Source organism: Ascaphus truei, unplaced genomic scaffold (assembly GCF_040206685.1).
Source record: "Ascaphus truei isolate aAscTru1 unplaced genomic scaffold, aAscTru1.hap1 HAP1_SCAFFOLD_733, whole genome shotgun sequence".
NCBI lineage: Eukaryota > Metazoa > Chordata > Amphibia > Anura > Ascaphidae > Ascaphus > Ascaphus truei.
Genome location: NW_027457068.1, coordinates 138,163 through 159,873, shown reverse-complemented (window position 1 = coordinate 159,873; position 21,711 = coordinate 138,163). Strand labels below are relative to the sequence as shown.

General features: G+C 47.0%; 1 protein-coding gene across 1 annotated transcript in view; it reads left to right on the top strand.

Annotated features, from left to right (window-relative positions):
- LOC142486092 (unconventional myosin-IXb-like) overlaps positions 1-21,711 on the top strand; it is a 94,126-nt gene that overhangs the window by 7,190 nt on the left and 65,225 nt on the right. Inside the window, exons 2-16 of the mRNA XM_075584750.1 lie at positions 7,067-7,161; positions 7,799-7,861; positions 8,742-8,841; positions 9,030-9,130; positions 9,934-10,063; positions 10,548-10,637; positions 10,924-11,040; positions 14,587-14,721; positions 15,518-15,639; positions 16,272-16,413; positions 16,818-17,013; positions 17,955-18,030; positions 19,120-19,209; positions 20,241-20,354; positions 20,933-20,972. Of these exons, the coding sequence (XP_075440865.1) occupies positions 7,067-7,161; positions 7,799-7,861; positions 8,742-8,841; positions 9,030-9,130; positions 9,934-10,063; positions 10,548-10,637; positions 10,924-11,040; positions 14,587-14,721; positions 15,518-15,639; positions 16,272-16,413; positions 16,818-17,013; positions 17,955-18,030; positions 19,120-19,209; positions 20,241-20,354; positions 20,933-20,972 (1,611 nt within the window). The remainder of the gene's footprint in view (positions 1-7,066; positions 7,162-7,798; positions 7,862-8,741; positions 8,842-9,029; positions 9,131-9,933; positions 10,064-10,547; positions 10,638-10,923; positions 11,041-14,586; positions 14,722-15,517; positions 15,640-16,271; positions 16,414-16,817; positions 17,014-17,954; positions 18,031-19,119; positions 19,210-20,240; positions 20,355-20,932; positions 20,973-21,711) is intronic.

Below are 21,711 nucleotides of genomic sequence, written 5' to 3'. Positions count from 1 at the left end.
TAGGCAGTATAGTGTCCTGAGCTCGTGGGGGGAACACGCACTTAATAAGGCCTCAAACTGCCCCTCCGTGTGTTCAGACAGCATGTGTGGTATAGCTGTCAATTACTGCGGGAGCTTACAAAGTCACGCCCCACAAAGTTCTTCTGCTGTGGGGAGTAACACTGAGCTCATGCTGTGATTGACATATATACCACAGATTCCAAGTTGCAATTTGGGGCCTTACGGAGTGCACAGTCCCCACACAGGCTTAAGAACCCATTACATATCCCAAGCCTGGGATCCGCCATTACATATTTTCTTGGACGAACCCCATGTTGGGAATCGCTGCAAAAAACCTGCAATACAAACACACAATATATTGCAGAGCTGTGCAAGACATTTGCAAACATATAACTGAAGACGTAAGAAAATGTTGCTGTGATATTGTGAAGAAGATCATTGAGGATAACAAAAGCTTACAGACAAAGCAACGACTTATTGTGGGGAAGAAGGAAATATTGTACTCAAACAAGACGATGGATCAACCATAAGAGACACTGCACTTATGGAGTGGACTTCTTCACGGAATTGTACACGAACACAGATAACACACGGCATAATCCAGCAGCGGCCAAGCGAAAATAAATCACCAATCAGGTACCATGCGTCTTTCCAGAAGTGACAAAAGCAATAAAGTCCATGAAGAATGGGAAGGCTCCTGGGGAAAGGTGGAATTACACCTGAAATCTTGAAAGAAACTGGGGGGGGGGGGGGGAAGTAGAAAAAGAATCATTGCAAGACTATACGTGCTGCTTGAAGAACAGGACGATTCAAGAACAATGGAGCAATACCATAGTTGTCGTCATCCACAAGAATGGAGACAAAGAACTCAAGAACTACTGATCAATCTACTTCCAATAACAAGATTGTTAAGAAGATCCTCACTAATCCGTTGCAACAGACCCTGGACTTTGCCTAGCCTAGAGAGAAAGCAGGATCTCGCAGTGGATACAACACAATGGATCACATCCAAGTCATACATGAAGTTATTTCCCGAAGTAGAGAGTACGATCTACCCCTCATTTTAAAATTCATAGATTCCGAAAAAACATTTGATGCTGTCTATACCTCAGTGGTCCTAGATGCATGAAGACCATGTTGAAGTGTACCTTGGTATTATAAAGAACATTTATTAGCGAGCCACATCAACCATTAGATTATTATGAATATACTAGCAAGCTAAGAATCAGCACTGGAGTGCCAAAGGGAGACACCATGTCACCAAAGCTTTTCACTGCAACACTTGAATTGTTTAAGACATTTAAATGGAAAGGAAATAAAATCAACAGTGAATATTTTGAGTCACCTACGATTTGCTGATGACATTTTTACCAAAAGTCCAGAAGACTTCCAGCAGCAAATTGTAGAACTCGCTGAAGAAATGCATGAATATGCGCCTCCATATGAATCTCAGTAAGACCAAAGTAATTCTCAACAATTGGGTCAAAGTCTGCAAAGATGAAAATAAACTGAATAGAACTAGAAGAAATTGAAGAGTCTACCTTGACCGGCAAGTAACAATGGATGGGAACCTTTTGACAGAAATCAATAGATTAATGAAGACGTGACGGAGCACATTTGGAAGAAACGAGACTATATTTCAAGGAAGCCATCCACTGTGCCTCAAGAAGTAGTATTCTGCCTGTGCTCACGTTTGGATGTGAAACTTGGACCCCAAAGGCTCGCAACCACAATACCTGGAAGATCCTTGTGGATGCCTTCATCCAGCAGTGAATCGACAAGGGCTGGGAGATAATAGATATTACAAATATAGGATATGATAACTATATACAAAAATGTGGAGATAGACAGCACTCAAAAAATGCATAAAACTAGGTCCAGAGTGCTCAAGAGAACAGGGAGGACCCTTATACCTCCAAATAATATCAAAGGGAAAAAGAAGGGGGGGGGATACCCAGCACTCACTGACCATACTAAGATATCAAAAAATAGGAATATGCCAAAATAGAAATATTTAATCATGAAAGCAGAAGAACATAACGCTGGAACAATGTCATACACGAGCCGCAAATTAACGAACGGTGAGCAAAACTCTCAAGGTGCAAGGGAAAAACACAGAGGGAGGGAAAGACAAAGAACCACCACACAGGGGAGGGGGAAGGAGAAAGGGAAAATAGGGGGGCAACGTTTCGGGGTAATGACCCGTTCCCTAAGGTCCAACAGACCAAAGGTATTTCCCTATACCCTGTGCCTCAAACACAATGAAAAAATCCCAATGAGATCAGCTAGCAATACTAGAGTCACAAATAATGAGCAAAAGCTAAGAGAACAAAATGTCCAAAAGCCACAAGAGGAGAAACTGTGATACTGCACTTGATCTGGACGAATCCAACGTCACTGTCCTCTGAAAAGTTTCTCTGTGTCTCAACCTCCTGCTGCTGAAGAGGGGCTGCTGTTAAAGCTGCCGTCTGATCCAGATTGAAGTATGCTGCCGGGAATTACGTCACAGGTGGGCGGGGTGAGGCACGGCTGTCTCTATTGGTGCAGCCGTCTGCCAAGCGTTGTCCAAGGACCGCCCCAATGTGGAAGAGAAGACCATGCGCATGTGCACCAGCTCATAAGTCACCGAACGCACACAGGGGTATTCGCATGCGTACATCTAGCAGATTATACTGCATGCGTCCTCTGTTGTCACGGTGATGACCGGTATAGTGAAACAACGAGCCAGGCCATCGGGCAGAGTGAATGCAGCCAGCAAGAACAGCATATCTCTAAGGGGCATAAGAGGCAAAGGGAGACAAAAAACTAGTGTAAATTAATAACCACATATACATTCTTTCAAAAGTCCAAGCACACTCAGTCTTACAACTCATTCAGTAGCCTAAACACATTAAAAGGTCCAATGTATAATTAACTGTGTATAAACTGTAAGCAATGTGCTGTACGCAAATGATCTTGATAAGGAAGGCCTGCGAATTCCATGTCTGACATCGATTCAGTCAATTTGTAAGGGCAAGGAGGATAATCAATACACCTGCAAATGTCACTCTGTTTGGAAATTATGCAGGAGAAATGCAGAGATAGGGGTTATACTAGAGAATTACTAAGCAATCAAAGATCCAAGGCAGAGGTCCCACTAAGGTAGTCACCCCTTCGTGGTAACTCACGAGCTAATCAAACAGCCATACAATTTTCAATCCCATTTGTGTCCACTTTCAGCACACAAAGTGGACCGATTAAAAATACAATTTTACGCCATTGGCACCTGTTGCAGAGTGATCCCCTTCTTGCCCCGACATTCGCTCTTAAACCCCTATGTTTCCTATAAACGGGGGGAAAATATTCGAGACCAACTAGTTAAAGCGGATATTGGAGACACAGTGGTCACACATACCATCCTACTGACTCAAGTTGGGGTGCTACAAATGCTACAGCTGTAGCCAGTGCAGCAGCATCCAGGAGGCTGAATACTTTCGTCATCCACACACGGGCAAACAATATGCTATCAAGGACTTCTATCCCTTTTTATCTAAATATGTAATTTACCTGATTAAATGCCCTTGTTGTTTGGGATATGTGGGAGAGACCACTCAGTCAGTGAAGGATCGGATTTGACAGCACAAGGCTGCCATCCGCAGATGTGACTGAGAGGCACTGGTGGCACATCATTCACACTGGCTGGGCACAATGCCAGCCAATTAAGATTCCAGGTGATTGACAGCATGAATTGTCGTGGTGGTGATACCTAGAAAACGTATCAGACGTCTGGGGACAATGGCCCCTACAGACATGAATAAAGAGCTCGACCTCAGCTGTTATTTTTAAACTGTTTATTACTGTATCTCACTGATTGTCTGGTCGGTGAGTAAACACACACGGAACACATTGATTGCCTCTCGTGTCCGCAGACGTGTCCGCTGGTGTATCCGCGTTGTTGCTCCTTTTACTGAATTATGTGACCTAATGCCTTCTGTTCACCATTGACAGGAAGTGCTGTGATCCATCCTTGAACTGCGGTTGTCTCTACCCACCTCTATCACTGGACACTGGTTGTGGCTCAGATCATATCATATACATTGATGTCAGACATGAAATTCGCAAGCCTTCCTCATCATCAAGATCATTTGCGTACAGCACATTGCTTACAGTTTATACACAGTTAATTATACATTGGCCCTTCTAATGTGTTTAGGCTACTGAATGAGTTGTAAGACTGTGAGTGTGCTTTGACTTTTGAAAGAATGTATATGTGGTTATTAATTTACACTAGTTTTTATGTCTCCCTTTGCCTCTTATGCCCCTTGGAGATATGCTGTTCTTGCTGACTGCATTCACTCTGCTCGATGGCCTGGCTCGTTGTTTCACTATACCGGTCATCACCGTGACAACGGAGGAAGCTTGCAGTATAATCTGCTAGATGTACGCATGCGCATACCCATGTGCATACGTTCGGTGACTTCCCCTGAATGTCAGCTTGGCAACGCATTGGCTAGCCAATATTATGAGTTGGTGCACATGCGCATTACACTGTAGTACTTGATTATCTTCTCTTCCACTTTGCGGCGGACCTTGGACGACGCTTGGCAGACGGCTGCACCAATAGACAGCTGTGCCTCATCCCGCCCACCTGTGATGTCATTCCCGGCAGCATACTTCAATCTGGATCAGACGGCAGCTCTAGCAGCAAACCCTCTTCAGCAGCAGGAGGTTGAGAGACAGAGCAACTTTTCGCAGGACAGTGACGGATTCATCTGGATCAAGTGCATTATACAGTATCTCCTCTTGTTGCTTTGGACATTTTTTGTCTCCTAGCATTTGCTCATTCTTTGTGAATCTAGTATTGCTAGCTGATCTCATTAGGGATTTTTCATTGTGTTTGGGGCACAGGGTATAGGGAAGTACCTTTGGTCTGTTGGAACTTGGGGAATGGACCTGAGGAAGGGGTCATTACCCCGAAACGTTGCCCCCCAATTTTTCCTTGCACCTTGAGAGTTTTGATCACTGTTGGTTATTTTGCTGCTCACGTGTAAGACATTGTTCCAGCGTTATGTTCTTGTTCTTTCATGATTAAATATTTTTATTTTTTGGCGTATTCCTATTTTTTGATATCTTTTGTATGGTCAAAGAGTGCTGAGTCCCCCTTTCCCCCCCCCCCATCCTTTTTCCTATATACAAATATATTTCAGGGTCAATACAATTAACTTTTAAAAGAACTACAGGCATACCCCACATTAACGTACGCAATGGGACCGGAGCATGTATGTATAGCGAAAATGTACTTAAAGTGAAGCACTACCTTTTTAACACTTAGCAATGCATGTACTGGTCTGCAATCGTCATATACGTGCATAACTGATGTAAATAACGCATGTGTAACAGGCTCTATAGTCTCCCCGCTTGCGCACAGCTTCAGTACAGGTAGGGAGCCGGTATTGCTGTTCAGGACGTGCTGACAGGTGCATGCGTGAGCTGCCGTTTGCCTATTAGTCGATTTTGTCCTTACTCGCGAGTGTACTTAAAGTGAGTGTTCTTAAACCGGGGTATGCCTGTATTCATCCCCCAAGGGCAGTACAAACGACACAGATTTATCCCGTAAGGTTGGAGGAAAGGAGATTTCACCAGCAACAAAGGAAAGGGTTCTTTACTGTAAGGGCAGTTAAAATATGGAATTCATTACTCCTGTAGACTGTGATGGCAGATACAATATATATCGTTAAGAAAAGGTTGGGCATCTTTTTAGAAAGGAAAGGTATACAGGGATATATACCAAATAAGTAAACGTGGGAAGGATGTTGAACCAGGGAGAAGCCATTACTGGAATCGCAAAGGAATTAATTTTTCCCCTTTATGAGACCTAATGTTTCACTGGGGTTTTTTGTTTGCCTTCCTCAATTTATTGTAAATACAACTATAGGGTAAGTGTCTACTGAATTTAGCATGGGTTGAACTTGGTGGACATATGTCTTTTTTCAACCTCATCTACTATGTAACTAGAAAACCAGTGTAATGGGGGGGGAGGCTTCAGCATCACCCCTGGTGTCTTGCTTTGATTGATAAAGAGCGGAAGCTCGAAACATGTCGGTGGGGGCCTGAGGGCTCATTTTTTTCTTGTTTGCCATGCTCTGACCCAATAAACCTCTAATTTTTGGGACACACTCTCTAGCAATTTATTTTACATAGTAGTGCTCCAACTCTCCTTCCTGGATACTTGCTTTATTTTGGACAGGGCTCTGCCTGTGGGGCCGCACATACCAGACAGATGACCTCACCCACAAAACTGTGGACATCTCTCGAAATACATACATACATGGAATTACTGCCTCAGAACACAAGATATCAGGGGGAAAAACATCAACATTTATTTAGTGTGTGAAGTTTGAAACTGCGCTTGATTTAAACTTCAGATGGAATTCTCTCTGGGTGTTGCTGGCCACTTCTCGAGCAAAGGGGTTAGTGCCTTGGGTGCCGACACCAGCAATGAGGGGGTTAACTCTTCTGTTACATTTGCCCTTTAAAAAAAAAAGCAGGGTTGCCCTCTTGGACACACTAGATACTCTGGTCCTATAGACTTTAGCGGGATAACCCTCTTACACACGGCAATACTGAACCCTTTGAGTTCAGTAGGATCATACCTTTGCACCCACTGTTTCACCCCACAGACTTCGCTGGAATATGGAACCTACACATGCTGGAATATGGAACCTACACATGCTAGTAACACCCATATACTTCTGCCTGATCACCCTTTTACACACATCTATTGCCCCCTATAAACTTCAGTGGGTTCTTGCTCTTTACACCTAATAGACTTCAGCTGGAACGTCCCCTTAAATGCATCAGTTGCCCTCCTCAATGTCAATAGGATCGCCCTCTTGCATCCCTTCCCCCATAGACTTCAACAGTATCATGTCCTTGCACGTTGTGTGCTCCTCTAGACTTCAATGAGATCAGAAATCTCAGCCATCTGTGTCAATGGGTCAAGAGTTCTGTAATTGGTTCCGATTCCCTGGCTCCTATCTTGGTTAGGGCTCTGTCTCTGACTCTCTTCTGTTCCTGTTTCTTCCAGGCCTTTGGAAACGCCAAAACGGCGCACAACAATAACTCCAGCCGCTTTGGGAAATTCATTCAGGTCAACTATCTGGAGAGTGGCATCGTGCGGGGGTGAGTGGGAAGGGGGCGAGGTGGGGGTGGGGAGTGGGTGGCATTGTGCGGGGGTAAGGAGACCGGTGTACACAGAGATAACACTACCGAATATCTGGGAGCTCAAACAGGACAGGTTTAATATATTAAGGAAAGAGTACGGTAGGGGATACTCTAACAGTGTGACCTGTGATGCTTTTATAGGATCAATCTCTCCTAACACCAAAGTGTACTGATGGCAGTGACATGATTAAGGGATCACATTTTGTTTGATATCACTGTGTTCCACAAGAGTTTGCACAGGCAAAGCCCCCCACTGTCGTCCCACCCCTATCCTCCATTCCCCTCTCTTTGGTTCTCTGAGGGCAGGGTGGAAAGGATAACTAAAACACTTGATTTGACAAACCCTTTCCTATTCAAAGACCCTAAAAAAAAGGCAATTTGCATTTAATTGCCAATAAAACGGAAGCAGACAAATCTTTGTTTTTAGCACTGTTGGATTTGTTTAGGGAAGCCAGTAAGACTGTAAAATTCTTTCCAGCATGTTTTATGGTGATGATTCTCCTAGCACTGTGAACTTGGGTTTTCACAGCTGCCTGCTGTGACCCCACTCATACAGAGTCCTCATTCCTGCGTTTTATCGATTCTTCTCTTACAGGGCTGTGGTGGAAAAATACCTTCTAGAAAAATCTCGCCTGGTCTCTCAAGAAAAGAACGAAAGGTAGGGATTTAACCCGAGAGAATCGCTCTCTGACTGCCAGTGGCACTATAGAAAAACAATGCATTATCATGAAAAGCTGTTAATACACTATTTATAAACTCTTCAGGAGAAGGTCTCTTTCCTTGTACCTAATCTATTGTCCAAGTGAGATGGTTTAGAACAGGGGTCTCAAACTCGGTACTCAAGGACGACCAACAGGCCACGTTTTATGGATATCCCTGCTTCATCACAGGTGACTCAGTCGAAGAGTTTGAGACACCTGGTTTAAAAGTAGCAGACATAGGGACTCGTAACTGGGTTAAGATTGTGTGTGTGTGTGTGTGTGTGTGTGAGATGGGCTTCGCCAATGCGAGCAATGCCATGCTCCTATGCCATTGGCTTTCCCACTTCAGGCTTGTTGCATACAGGGCCACTGAATGATGTTTAGCGACTTGGGTCATGGACTTAAAATTATAGATCGACACACGTTACTACAGCACAGTCCCAGCATAGAGACATAGTAACTACGTTCTTTTGCTTCCTGCCCTTTACATGAGTTGAACCTCCCACCCCTGTTAGGCTGCGGACATAGTGCACGCGATTGTGCGCATGAACAAATTCATATAAGTGCACCAGTCCGGCCAAGCTGCCCGCGACGGTACAGCAGGATTTGGAGGAGACAAAAAATAGATTTTTTTTTATGCGAAGGCTGCGTCTCGCGAGCGTTTCAACCAATCAGGGCCAACCAGCCTGGTGATGTCACGGCCAGGCCTGCCCATTGCGCGCTTGAATGGAGTCCACAAATCACTCAGGCGACAGGCGAGCGCCCGCCTACTTGCACACTATGGCCGCAGCTTTACTCTCCCCTGCATGCCTCTGAGCTCCGTCTCTCCTCCTGCAGGAATTACCATGTCTTCTATTACCTGCTCCTGGGAATCTCGGAAGAGGAGAGGAGAGAGTTCCAGCTCAAGCAGCCGGAAGACTATTTCTACCTCAACCAGGTAATTGGCAGATAACTTTAAGCTGCTTCATTCCCAACTGTCAAGATCAAAGCACTGTAATGAGCTATTTGAGTGGTGCTGAGCCAGGTGATGTCATGGAGTGATGGTGATGCAGAAGGAAAAGGGGGGCCCTAATCGATTGCAAGGTTTGGTAATGCACTAATGCCGCCTCCTCTCTCTCTCTCCAGAACAACTTTAAGGTGGAGGAGGGGGAGGATCTGCGGCATGACTTTGAACGTTTGAAACAAGCCATGGAAATGGTTGGTTTCCTCCCAGCCACAAAGAAACAGTGAGTATCTTAAAACTTAGAAGTGCAAGCTCTGTTGGTTTGTAAAAATAAGAACTCATTGATAAAGCACCGTAGGGTGCGAAACGCGTGGGAGGTCCTACACCTCCTTTGGGTGATTGTATTATCAATAAAAAATTTAATTTTTAAACAACCTGGCTCCCTTGGCAGTTCGCTGCTATTTATTTTTTGTCTCAACCCTTTAACTTTTACAAAGCCAAAGGGCGTCTGGCACTTCCTCGTCATGTGAGCGGTCACATGACCCAACCAGGCCCTGGATGTCAGTAATGGAAGTGGAGGGTGGGTGGTCCACTGCCGTTTCAACTGGACTGGCCGCTCCATAGGCTGCACCCCAGAAAACGAATAAGTGGCCAGGATGTACCTGGGTGGTGTAATGGTTAAAGCAAAGATGATTTTGGTTTCTTCTTCTGAATCAAGGGGATGCTGGTCAGTCCACCTAGCCAGCCCTTCTACAATTAGAGACTATGAAAAGAAAGAGGGATACATAGTGATATAACCCTCTTGAGTAAACATTCGTTTGACAAGTGTCCCTGCATTTAGAGGCCCTCAATGAGAAGCAATGCAAAATCGTGTACATTTTTGTGTTTACATTTCTTTACGCAAGTCCATTATATATATATATATATATATATATTTTTATTCCATGTCGGTTACAAGGGATTGCACCTGTTCAGGGCTACTGCGCCTTTTTAGTAAATAACCACCTTGCTCCCTCACCCAGTCTCAATTGAGAGCCAACTGTAGATCACATTCATAGTCTGCATTGTTTTTCTTCCTGTATTCAGGATATTTTCAGTGCTGTCTGCGATTCTTTACCTGGGTAACGTCACCTATAAGAAGAAAACCTCGGGCAGGGACGAGGGTCTGGATGTTGGACCCCCGGAGGTGTTGGACACACTGTCGCAGCTTCTGCAGGTAGCGTCCATCCCGCACAGTGCTGGGCATACAGTGCCTCCCTTTTGCCCTCGGCCTGTCCTCTTCTCTCATGCAGGAAAGGGACAGAAGACAGTGACAAGAAAAGGGGGTGGCCTGGGTGATCTGGAGCAGAGAGGACAGATAGGAGGGATATGGGGACAGTGAGCAACCAAGTGTTATAGTATAAGGGCACTAGAAAGAACGTGACAGAGAGGTAGGGTTTAAGTTAACCTAGTCAAGGCCAGGTTCCCCAACACACTGCCCGTCCTTTCCTGCACTAAATGGGTTAATCTGTTTTGGGGTTCATCTGTCCCTGATGCTCTCACATCTGTGTCCTGCACTTATCTGCCCCATCTCCCTGTAAATTCCAGTTTTCCTGCACCCATGATATTACCTTACGGGGGGACGCGCCCGTCTCTTGTGAGACGCGCCCTCTTGAAGGACGAAGGGTCTGAGTCACCCCCCTCTTGTTTTATTCCAACAGGTGAAGAGGGAGTTGTTGGTGGAGGCTCTTACCAAGCGGAAAACAGTCACCGTGAATGAGAAGCTGATATTACCGTACAGCCTCAATGAGGTCAGTGGGTGCAGGAGAGATCACTTGTCTGGGCCTCCAGCATTGAAGTGGTTAAACAGCAGGATGAACTGACACATTACCAAGCTGACTTAATTCTGTATTGCTATTGACATAAAGTGGTGCATAGAAGGTATGGTGGCAGCCATTTTTAAGAGCAGCCGAAAATAAAATTGGAACTATTGGAAGTAAAAACGTGAAACTGTGCTTGAGAGAAGAACAGAAGCCCTGGGATGGCAGGGAAGGTTATTTGCTCGTTCAGCGCGTCTTTCTCTCTTCGTATTCCCAGGCCATTACCGCTCGGGACTCCATGGCAAAGTCTCTGTACAGCGCGCTCTTTGACTGGATAGTTCTGCGGATAAACCACGCTCTACTCAACAAGAAGGATGTGGAGGAGTCTGTGAACGTGTAGCCCTTTTTGTGAACCGGCCGACCCACCCAATCTCACATTGGCCCCTCGTGGTCTAACCGGTCCCTTTCCCTGCAACACACCTGCTCGAAGGGACTACTGGTACTGCATAACCTGTGTGGCTCCAGGAGATCTGAGCCTCCGCTAGCTGGGAGCCTGGGGAAACCCTTACCCTTACTTGGTGCAGCGCCTCCACTTACTCAGGATCCCCCGTTAGGAAAGATAGCCCTGAGTAAGAAATAACATAACACACGTATACGATAACCAATAACTAACTCTTTACTTAACACACATATAACACATTACATAACATCACATACCAGATGCTCTACCCGCATCACCTCAACCCAATGTCTGGTGTTCCCCAACCAAGTGTCCTGTGATCACCCCACACCCAATGTCTCGTAACTCCTACGGAGGTCGTGGGTGACTGCGCAGTCACTATATTAAGCTAGGGCCCAGTTGGTGCACATATATTACTTCAGAGATACCTTCCGAGCACTCCGATGCTCGGGACCGCAACCACTTCTCAAAGGGTCAGACGTCCGTCTGATCCTTATTCCAGGTACTCTGCCGGTGGACCCCAACGAGGGTCCCACCGCTTCACGGGAACTGCAACCGGAACACGGCAACACCAACCACGTGGGAACAGCAACCGCCTTCCTATCACTGACTACTGCTTGAGTGACAGCAACCCTAACCTAGGGCCTGTCCCTGAGAAACCGCAACCTAGGATGGCTTGAGGGAAACTCCTAGGGCCTGTGGACATAACCTGCCCCCCTTCCCCCAGCTACCCAGTCCTAACTGTAACTAACAACTAGCTATTAACTAGCTCACCTGCAGCTGACACACCGCACACACTGCACGCACTGTGCCCAGCGCATACAGCGACACTACTCACAGGCAGCTGCAATCACACACAGCCCCTGGATCCCGCAGCAACCACACTGCTTGCACACTGTGCCTCTTTGACAGTGCCCACAGCTCTCTCCGCTGCGACACTGCCAAACCAGCACCTTCCACACTCAAGGGTCACCTCCCTAGCTAAGGCGTCCCTCTTCAGTTACCCCCTACCCTTTACCCGGGAATTGGGGCCTGCCTGGGGATCTAGGGAGAACCCTTACCTGATGCAGGAGCCACGCGCTCCCTGCACCCTTCCTACTCCTTCCTCTGCTCTGCCTGACTGTTGCAAAGCCCGGGAAATGTATCTCTTTTCCCGGGCTGAGCTTCCTTCAGCCCTATTGGCTACACTCAGGCACCTCTTTCTCTGTAGGTTCCGCCATCAGAGGTTCCTGCTCTTCCTTCTCAGGGAAAGGACAATCCAGTTCTGCTACAGTGTCCTCCCCCACTGGCAGCTCGGTAGGCTGCGGCAGTTTGGGTTGCAGGAACTGCGCCGCACAGTCAGGGCACTCGGGCCCTCGGGTCAGTTCACCCACAGGACACTCACATTCATGCAGACGGCCGTGCAGGCATTCTTCCCCGTCTACCACGGTCATCGTGAGGGCAACGGCTAACTCAGGGGACCCGTCCGCCCAGCCACCAGTCGCCTTCCAGTCTCTTAATGCACACGGGCACACTGCCATTGACAAGTCTAAATGGGGGGCCCGTATGATTCTATACAGCCAAGGGTGCTTTTCTCGGCATCCCTTGCTTTCCTTAGGGGGAACAGAATTGGCTGATTTCTGCTCACGATACTCCCTCCCCCTGGTGGACTCTAGAGGAAAAGCAGCACAGTCTTTTGGGGAATGTTGCAAACTCTGTTCTGAGTTACTCACAGTGTGGGGGCGGGGCTCTGGCTTTCCCGCCAGTCCTGGGAGAAGGGTTGCAACATTTTCCTGTGCATGCTGGCAGTCAGCCGCACACGTGCCATTTGGATTTGGCGGGAGCCGCCATTTTAGGTGGGCCTCACGGTCAATGTCTATAGGGCTCTCGATGCAGGTAGAAACTGCCAAGTCAGGGTAGATAAAGGGGCACCCATCAGTCGGACCCCCGGGCAAATTTAAGAACTTAGGGCCATCTTCCTCGCTTAGGGTCTGGCCTACATATATCAGGACAGTACTCCATTGCACGGTGTCATCATACCTTCGCCCTCTGACCCACGTACCCGACAGTCCAGGGAGCTTCCGAACCTGCGCCTGGACATCTAACAAGGGCACGCCAGCCGGGACTGCCCCCACGGCAACCACGCGGTTAGGATTCACGTTTACTTTCAAGGCCCACGCGTAGACCTCCTGCTTTGAGAGCACCCACATGGTGGAACAAAAATAGGACACAATTTAGCAAAAACAAGTACAGGGCACCCCAGGTCTGATCTCTCAGCAGCGCCTCCACAAGGAGTATCTTCAGCCGCTCATCTCGTCAGTGCTCCCTTTTGACAGGTATATCACCTAGATCAGGGATTCACTATTCCCGCAGGAATCACTGTCCTGTGCCAGGTCCCTGGACACAGCCTCCCATGGAGTTACTATAACATAACTGACACTCTGATAGAACTTGAACTCCTCTCTCAGCAGAACAACTACTTTGCAACTCCACAGCAACTAACTTTAGAACACAGTGCTGTGCCTTATGTAAACTTCTGAGGCTGACACACCTCTGACATCACTAACCAGGGAGTCAGAGCATGTGACCAGTCCCAGCCATACACAGAGCACCCCACCAGGGTGTGAGGGGAAACCTCCATAATTACTGCTGGCATGCCCACACTTACCAGGCCTTACTGCCAACAGGAGAGATGACTGTAGGCATTTTACATGACCGCTACAAACGTAAGAGAGGGTGTAGGGAGAGTGTCGGTATATTGGGGTACGGGTGCAGGTTTGTCACCAATGCATTGCAGAGCAGTAGAAGAACAGAAACCCAAGCAGAGCAATGCATTGCTGGCCTAACGGGGTGGGGGGGGGGGCTGCTGCTTTTAACCCTTTTCGTGTCTCAGACCAATCGCCTCTGATGCCGCTGACCCCCTGATTGTAGCGATTACGCGACGGCTTTCCTGAGCTCGCAGGGTTGCTTCCTTAGTTGGAAACAAAAGGAGGAGGACCCCTTTCCATTTGGCTTGCACTTCTCTCTCTCCCCCCTCCCCCCAATCCTCCCATTTAGTTTGTGGTCCCGCACAGATCACAATCCCCACTATAAAACGTGCAGCATATGTTAAAAGGCGCGCCCCCCCCCCCCTCCCCCCTCCCCCCTCCCCCCTCCCCCAGAAGCCTGTCTGTATTGCAACTGGGGCTAATTCCTTTGCATATAACCTACTTTTAAGGAGAGACTTCACCTTTAACCCTTGCAGCGCCCTTAAGGGAAGGTCACCAACTCCTGAAGTGGCAAGGGCAGGCTTGGGTTATTTTTACCCCCGGCCACGTATCCGGGGAAACTGAGGCGGCTCTGCTCTATTCTCAAACTTAAAATTACAATGTGGTGGTGTTTGTGGAGAGCCAGAGCGCCATTGGGACATGGCCCAAACCTCTGGGAGTGTCTGTGGGGAACCGCTATACCCATGCGTGTTTAACTTTTTTTTTTTCCTCGCTTCTATCCTGTTTTGATCAGTGTTTATCCATTGGCGTCCTGGACATCTTTGGGTTCGAAGATTTCAAAAACAACAGCTTTGAACAGTTCTGTATTAATTACGCAAACGAGCAGCTCCAGTACTACTTCAATCAGCACATCTTCAAGTTGGAGCAGGTGAGGAGGCAAAGCTGCCAGGGAGTGGGCAGAGTGATGGTGCGAAGGGGTATGGGCAGTGACTGCTGCAAAAAGCATCCGGTCTAAATAATCAGTGCTGGGAGAAGAGCAATATATATCTAACACACGTCCATGCGCCTGGTAATGCTTCTCTAACCAGCTAACAACTTCTCAGTGTATTAAAGCAGCAATCCTGCCCCCAAAAATGGGTTCTGATCCCGAGAGTGAAAATAACCCAGTGTCCAATACCCTCTCTTTCAATTCGGGTGCACTCCCATGTTATTCAAATCAAAGATGTCGCTCGCAGCCAGCCAATAGGAAGCTGCAACCGCATTTTCTTGCGGATTCCTATTGGCCCACAGTTTGTTGACCATTTTGAAGTGTGAATGAGGGAGGTGAAACATTGGCACAGAAAACTGTAAATCTCTCAGAAACTGTGGGGGTCCCAGGATCTGAAAATAACGGGGGTCAGTTGTCCCAATTATTACCATTTTGCTTTATTAATTTGTCCACTTCGCTACTAAAAGCTCCCATTCATTCATGGAAACTGAGCAACAGATGGCGTTAAGGGATATTAAACCCTATTTCCTTGACGTAACACGTTGCAAATGCAGTGACCCTTCTGTCACTCGAGGGGTTAATCCAGTCTTGCAAATTTCTCTTCTTTTGTTCCTAAAACATCTTAACGCCTCTGCTGGGAGACGGGTTTCTGCTTCCACTACCTTTTCCTTTATGCTCAGTCCTTCTGTAAGAGATGCAGTAGGCCGTATTGTAACGTGTTGCTGTGTCCGTGCAGGAGGAGTATCAGAGTGAAGGGATCAGTTGGCACAATATAGATTACACGGACAATGTGGCCTGCATCCACTTAATCAGCAAGAAACCCACCGGCCTCTTCTACCTTCTGGATGAGGAAAGCAAGTATGTGCAACATCCGGGACGCTCCGAGTGTCTGGGGGGGCAGCATCATAGGGGGAAAGGGTGGGCATCTGGCACATTCTCTGGGGCAGGTGAGATGTGGGCAGCTAGAGCAGAGGTGAGGAGGCTGGGATCCTCAGTGGGGATACAGACAGGAGGAAAGGGGGCACTGGTATGTTCTGAGCTGGGGAGGGGGGGGGTTCTGGGCCCATCAGAGCTGGAAGTAGCAGAGAGGGGGGCAGCTGTTCTTGGGGCGTTGTGAGCAAAAATATAGCGCTCCGCTGTGAGCAGCAGGAGGACGCGGAATATTCAAAAACGAGTTCAGTCCTCTCCCCCCGCTAACGTAATCCAAAGTGGGGGTTGCTAAAAATATATGGCCAGTATTTGACATTAAACAAGACAATCAAGCTGTTGTCATTTTTCCCACTTTTTTATGAAATGTTTTCATAGCCGGAAGGGGGATACAGAAGATAAAGTGCGGAGGAGAGTTGGAGACGGGTGCAGTGACCCCAAAATATATACTTCCATTACTAAAAAAAACACTGATTTCCGTTTAGTGACGTGTATTGTGCCCGTGTAAAGATTTTGTTGTGTACTCTTGTTTATCTGCCCATTTTATTTCTTGGCCCCTCCAGCTTCCCCCACGCTACGTACAACACCCTTCTCGCCAAGTTCAAGCAGCAGCACGAGGAGAACAAGTTCTTTGTGGGCACACCCGTCATGGAGCCTGCGTTTGTCATATGGCACTTTGCGGGGAAAGTCAAGTACCAGATCAAGGTGTGTGTGTGTGTGTGTGTGTACATTAATGTTTCCCTTTTCACAGGGACCAGTGAATTCTGTATGTCAGCTACTTATGTTCGTCTGACTAATGACTGCTTTGGAATTATTTTTTAAACAAAAGACAGAGCTAAGCTAATAACTTGACCTTTAAGGACTAGCAAACAGTCTGATCGCCAAAATACATTAGATAAAGATTTTTAAACCTCTATCCCAAAACCATTGGTTTCCCATCTGTCCAATTTTCCCCCTTTCCAAGTAAGGGTTAATCTGCCTTCACCATAAAACATGTCGCTATCCTTAGTTGACATTCGCCAGAGAGACTGACCCTTGAAGGAATTGTTCTCTTTCTGAGATCAGCTCTCTAACCACTACACCACCGCTCCTGCGTCTTTCTGCTGCAGGATTTCCGGGAGAAGAACACGGATTACATGAGACCGGACATCGTTGCTCTCCTGCGGAGCAGTGACAGCGCATACATCCGAGAGCTGATTGGGATGGATCCTGTGTCTGTTTTCCGCTGGTCCGTCTTGCGGGCGGCGATCCGGGCGATGGCCGTGCTTAATGAGGCCGGGAGGCAGCGGGCAGAGAGAACAGCTGGTATGACCGTTTCAATAGGTCATTGGTCACTATGTCAGTCTTTTGTGGAAGGGACAGAAGGTGTGATCTGTGGTTCCATTCTGTTTGTGTCCCTGTCACCATGGGGGGAAAGTGACACTTCATGAGGCATAGGTCACTTCTGTCACTGAGATGGGAGGGGAAGACGGCATGGGGGTCCCTTCTGTCTGTCCCTGTCATCCTGCGGTGGGAGGTTCAGAGTGGTTGAGTTATAGGTGCCTTCTGTCTGTCACACTGCAGGGATGGGACAGACTCGTGTTCTCTTCTGTCAGTCATCTTGCAGTGAGACTGCATAGGCCGTTGTGCCTGTGGGACCCTGCAGGTGAGTGACAGATTCTGGGTTTCCATCTGTCCCTGCCTTTGGGTTAATAGTTTGTTCTTCCTGCTGCAGGTTGACACGCAGAAGGAACCTACCTCCCATCTAGTATGTCCCTTACCATAGACAAGACAAAACAAAGAACAGCGCACAACGCTCATCGTGATACCAGTGTTATATTCTGTGCCTGTTTTCCACTTGCTTTATGTACGCAAAACCTTGAACCATTTTTATTATAAAATTGTACTTATATATTTCACAATGAGCATTGTGTGCTGTTCTTTGTTTTGTCTTGTCTAGTTACCCAGGGTCTTGGGCTACCCTTTGTGCAGCAGCAGACGCTCCATTTATTTGACTGGTAACACAGTTATTATATGACACTCACTTGGGTCTATAGTGGTATTATTTAATCACTATCATATCACAATTATTAATTCATTTTAGTTGCGCACTTGTATTGTTATTCTTTGTCCCTTACCATATCTGCAATCATCAAACACTTTCACTGCCAGAGGTAGCCAGCAATGGTGATCTGCAAAGGGTTAATGGGTGCAAAGATACAGCCCGGCTTGTTAAACTTATTCCTGGTCTCTTCCTTCACACGCAGGCGTGGTACGAAAAGGGGCCAGAGTCCCACTAGGTGAGCTACAGAGATCGAACACCCCCATGGAGAAAGTTTACCGGTGAGAAGGCGTTAATATTTGTTCCCCCTCTGCAGCTGGAGAGACCTGTGTCACATGTAAATGCATTGTAACAAAGGAAATAAAAGTGTGTGTGTGTGTGTGTGTGTGTGTGTGTGTGTGTGTGTGTGTGTGTGTGTGTGTGTGTTGCACTTTGAATATATTTCCAGCGCTCTGTTTATATTCCGTTTTTTATTAAGTCTTTTCAAATGTTTGAATTACATTGATCACATTCCTGTTGCTTCTGTGATGAGAAACTTTTAATAGTGGTTAAAAGCTTCTTTATTTATCCTAAAATATAAGGGGTATTAAACAAGCTACAGCAGTGTTACAGGCCCGGGAACTAAAAGGACCTTAAAAGGTTCACGATAAGGTGTGGGTGTGTGTGTTTTAAAATGGGATTTATATGGATTACAGGGTTTGCAATCCATGTTGGTTTGCACAACACAACATTTGGAAACCAGCCTTGCAATGCCATTATTTCCTTTAAATGTAACCTGACTTAAAGCAAAGATTTGCCTGTTTCTTTGCAAATTAAGAACTTTATTATCTACGGGAAGTTTGTCAATCAAGTGTTTACTCAACCTCTAGCCCAGGGGCTCCAGTCCTCAAGCCCCCACCCCCCAACATGTCAGATTTTCAGGATGTTCCTGGGGGGGGGGGGATTGCGGACTGGAGTTGAGTGCCCCTGCCCTAGCCCACCCTGTCCGTGTTAGGGCCTATAAGGGGGGGGGGGGGAGTTTTTTGCCTGTGCAATCTCCTGTTCTGCACATATCACACAGAATGGAGCAGCCAGACAAAACCGCCCCCCTCCTAAGTCTCCGCTCCCCGTGTTTACAAACCAAGTCTAATTTTAAAATAACTTGAAAAAATAGTTCTGGGCTTCTGATTTCTGTAATAACGACACCAGTCACCCAGATGTGACCCTTTAAACCTTTCACTGGTTCAACTGGCCCGTTCACCCCATCGCTGCCAGAGCCAAGCAATGCATTGCGGATCCCCCTGGCAGCGTAAGCGTGAATATACTTTCACCAGAACACTCTTATTTTTCCGCTTCCCTCTCCGGGGGCCGTCTTCCCCTCCCCCTCACAGCCGTTCTCTGCTGGATTTCTCCTTTGAATGCTCCTCGGATTACGATATCGATGTATTTGAAGACATCATAGATAGTTATGAGAGTAAAAAGTAAGTGGGAGGGAGTGGCGGGTGTCACCACCCAGGGGAGAGAGGGGAGACCCCCACGCTCGCCATGTGACAGTTACACACACACACACACACTTGAATCCATTTACCTCCATGATACCATTTCAAAGTGGTTCCCCTACTCCTGCGAGCAGCTATATTTTGGATAAAGGGCCATGTTTACTAAGCGTTGTTGCTTCCATGCTGTTAGACAACTTTACACCCCATTTAGGGCCATAATTACTAAACGCGACTGGCAGATGTCCTAACCCGTTGAGTGTCACGACCCCTCCGGCACTGGCGATCACATGATCGTTCTGTCACTGATGACGGCAGAAAGCCGTTCAACTTCTTCATAGATCCCGTTCAGCGCAGAAACGGGCAGTAACATTCTGACTACATTATCTAAATCTGCCCCATTTAAATTAATTTCTTTTAAATGGAGGGGGCGGGGGGATCCCCTAGTGTTCAAAAAACATGATTTCTCATCTCAAGTTACCATGACAACCCTTAGTCTTCCCTAGGCTCTGGGAGAGCTTCATTTTAACCGCGCTTCGTTTTGCAAATGGTTTATAACTCCTGAACGAAGCATCAGATTTCAAAATAAAAACTGCATTGGAAAGGGCGAGAGGAGCTCTGTTGAAGCAGAGAGAATAAAAATGAACAATGCGGACTGCTGCTTTAAGGAGTAGCACTGCTTAGTAAATATGGGCCAAAGTCTCCAGCACTGAGATGCAGATTATATCCAGGCTGGTCAGTCCTTGTATGTGGGATCAGCGTGGGTGCTGTCACATGGTAAGTGCTGGCAGTGTCATCGCCACACTCGCTCCTCTGAGTAAGGGAAACTGCATGCTGTAGGAAGGGCTATAACATGAACTCTCAATGCATGCCCCCCCATCAACATCAACTGCTTATAATACTTGTTATTTTCTTGACTGCGATGTGTGTGTGTGTTTGTGTATCGGTGGTTGTACCCCTTGCTTGGGTGAGGTTTATAACGTGTCTCTCTGCCTCTCACCCCCTGGTGCTGTCAGGGAGCTGCATGCTCAGTTGGTCAGCAGCATTAAAGGCCTCTCGTGGCAGGGGGAGGACCCAGCAGAGCTGCTCCGGTCCCTTACCCTGCGTCAGCACTCCCGCCTCCAGCCCCTGTGAGTGTGTGAGGGAGTCGCTGGGTCTGACTGACCCCCCCCGGAGCCGGGAGGGTCAGCAATAAAGCCATGTGCTGCAGCATAGGGGTTCAGTGCCGCAAAAGCTATTGGGATCTGCTTTGTGTGACCTACTAAAAGGGGATTATCAGCCCATGAAAGAAATGGCATACATACATACATACTAACAAAAGACAACTTGCCTGGGTGCTATGTATATAAATGTGTGTGTGTTTGAGCATTCTTTTACACGTGTGCACATGTACTATCTATGTTTACAAACACACACAACGGAGTCTCACTCCTGTCTCGATGGTCTCTGCTGCCCCCTGCCTGCTAATATGCTGTAATGCTGCCTGTGATACACGCAGTGCAGTGTGTGACCGCACGCACTGACCAGACCAGAGCTAATCACCGTAATTGCTTGCAGAGGCCGCTGCCAAACTAACCGAATGCAACACCTAACTGGGAAGTAATAGGTGACAGCGACTAACTGCAACTAAAGTGCTAACTAAACACACTAACAGTTATTTGGAGGTAGGCTCAGCTTCTAACACTATTATCCTTTAATATCTCAACAGGAAAAGTAAAGGTATCCGCCAAAAGCAGCTCATTCCCAAGGTAATAACACCTCTGTGCATGAAATCCTGCTCTCAAGGAGCTACAACATGTCTTGTGGATCCTGACTAACGAGTCTTGTGATGTTTGATGTAGCCGTTAGCCGGGGCATGGAAGAAAACTTGAGTCTTCCTTGAGACAGGGACCCCTCTACGTTTTAGGAAAGGGGAGTGGTTTACGCCCCATCTGCTGATCGCTGGCCCATTCACACGTCTCTTTGTAACGTGGTAACTGTCGCGGAGTCCCACACTTATTTCTTCGTATTTTGGTTAAGCAATTTGTCTAGAGACCTTTATTGCAACAGCTATTAGTAAGGGGGCATTTAATACAAATCAGAACATTGCTGTCTTAGTTAACACAAAGGCACTAACATATATGCCCCCATCAGTCTACTTCATACTCAAAAGAAAGGCGTACATACAAATTTTGCAATGTCTGCCCATATGACTTAATCAGGCATTTATTTCTACATAATTACCAATTCTATTTTGCAAACTAACAAAAGGAAAGATATGATGTATGGCACACTCACAGCTACATCCTTCCCTCGCCTAACTACTCAAAGGGGGTTTAACAGATAAGAAGAAAAGCAAGAAAGCAAGGGGCCCTTCCCTAACGAAGGAACAACAGATCATCGTTTTAGTAAGCTGAAAGAGTTCAGAGAAAAAAATTCATTCATATACATGCCATTACCCTGTTGCCTATAGTACACTAACACAAATCATGATATTCTTTATAGCTA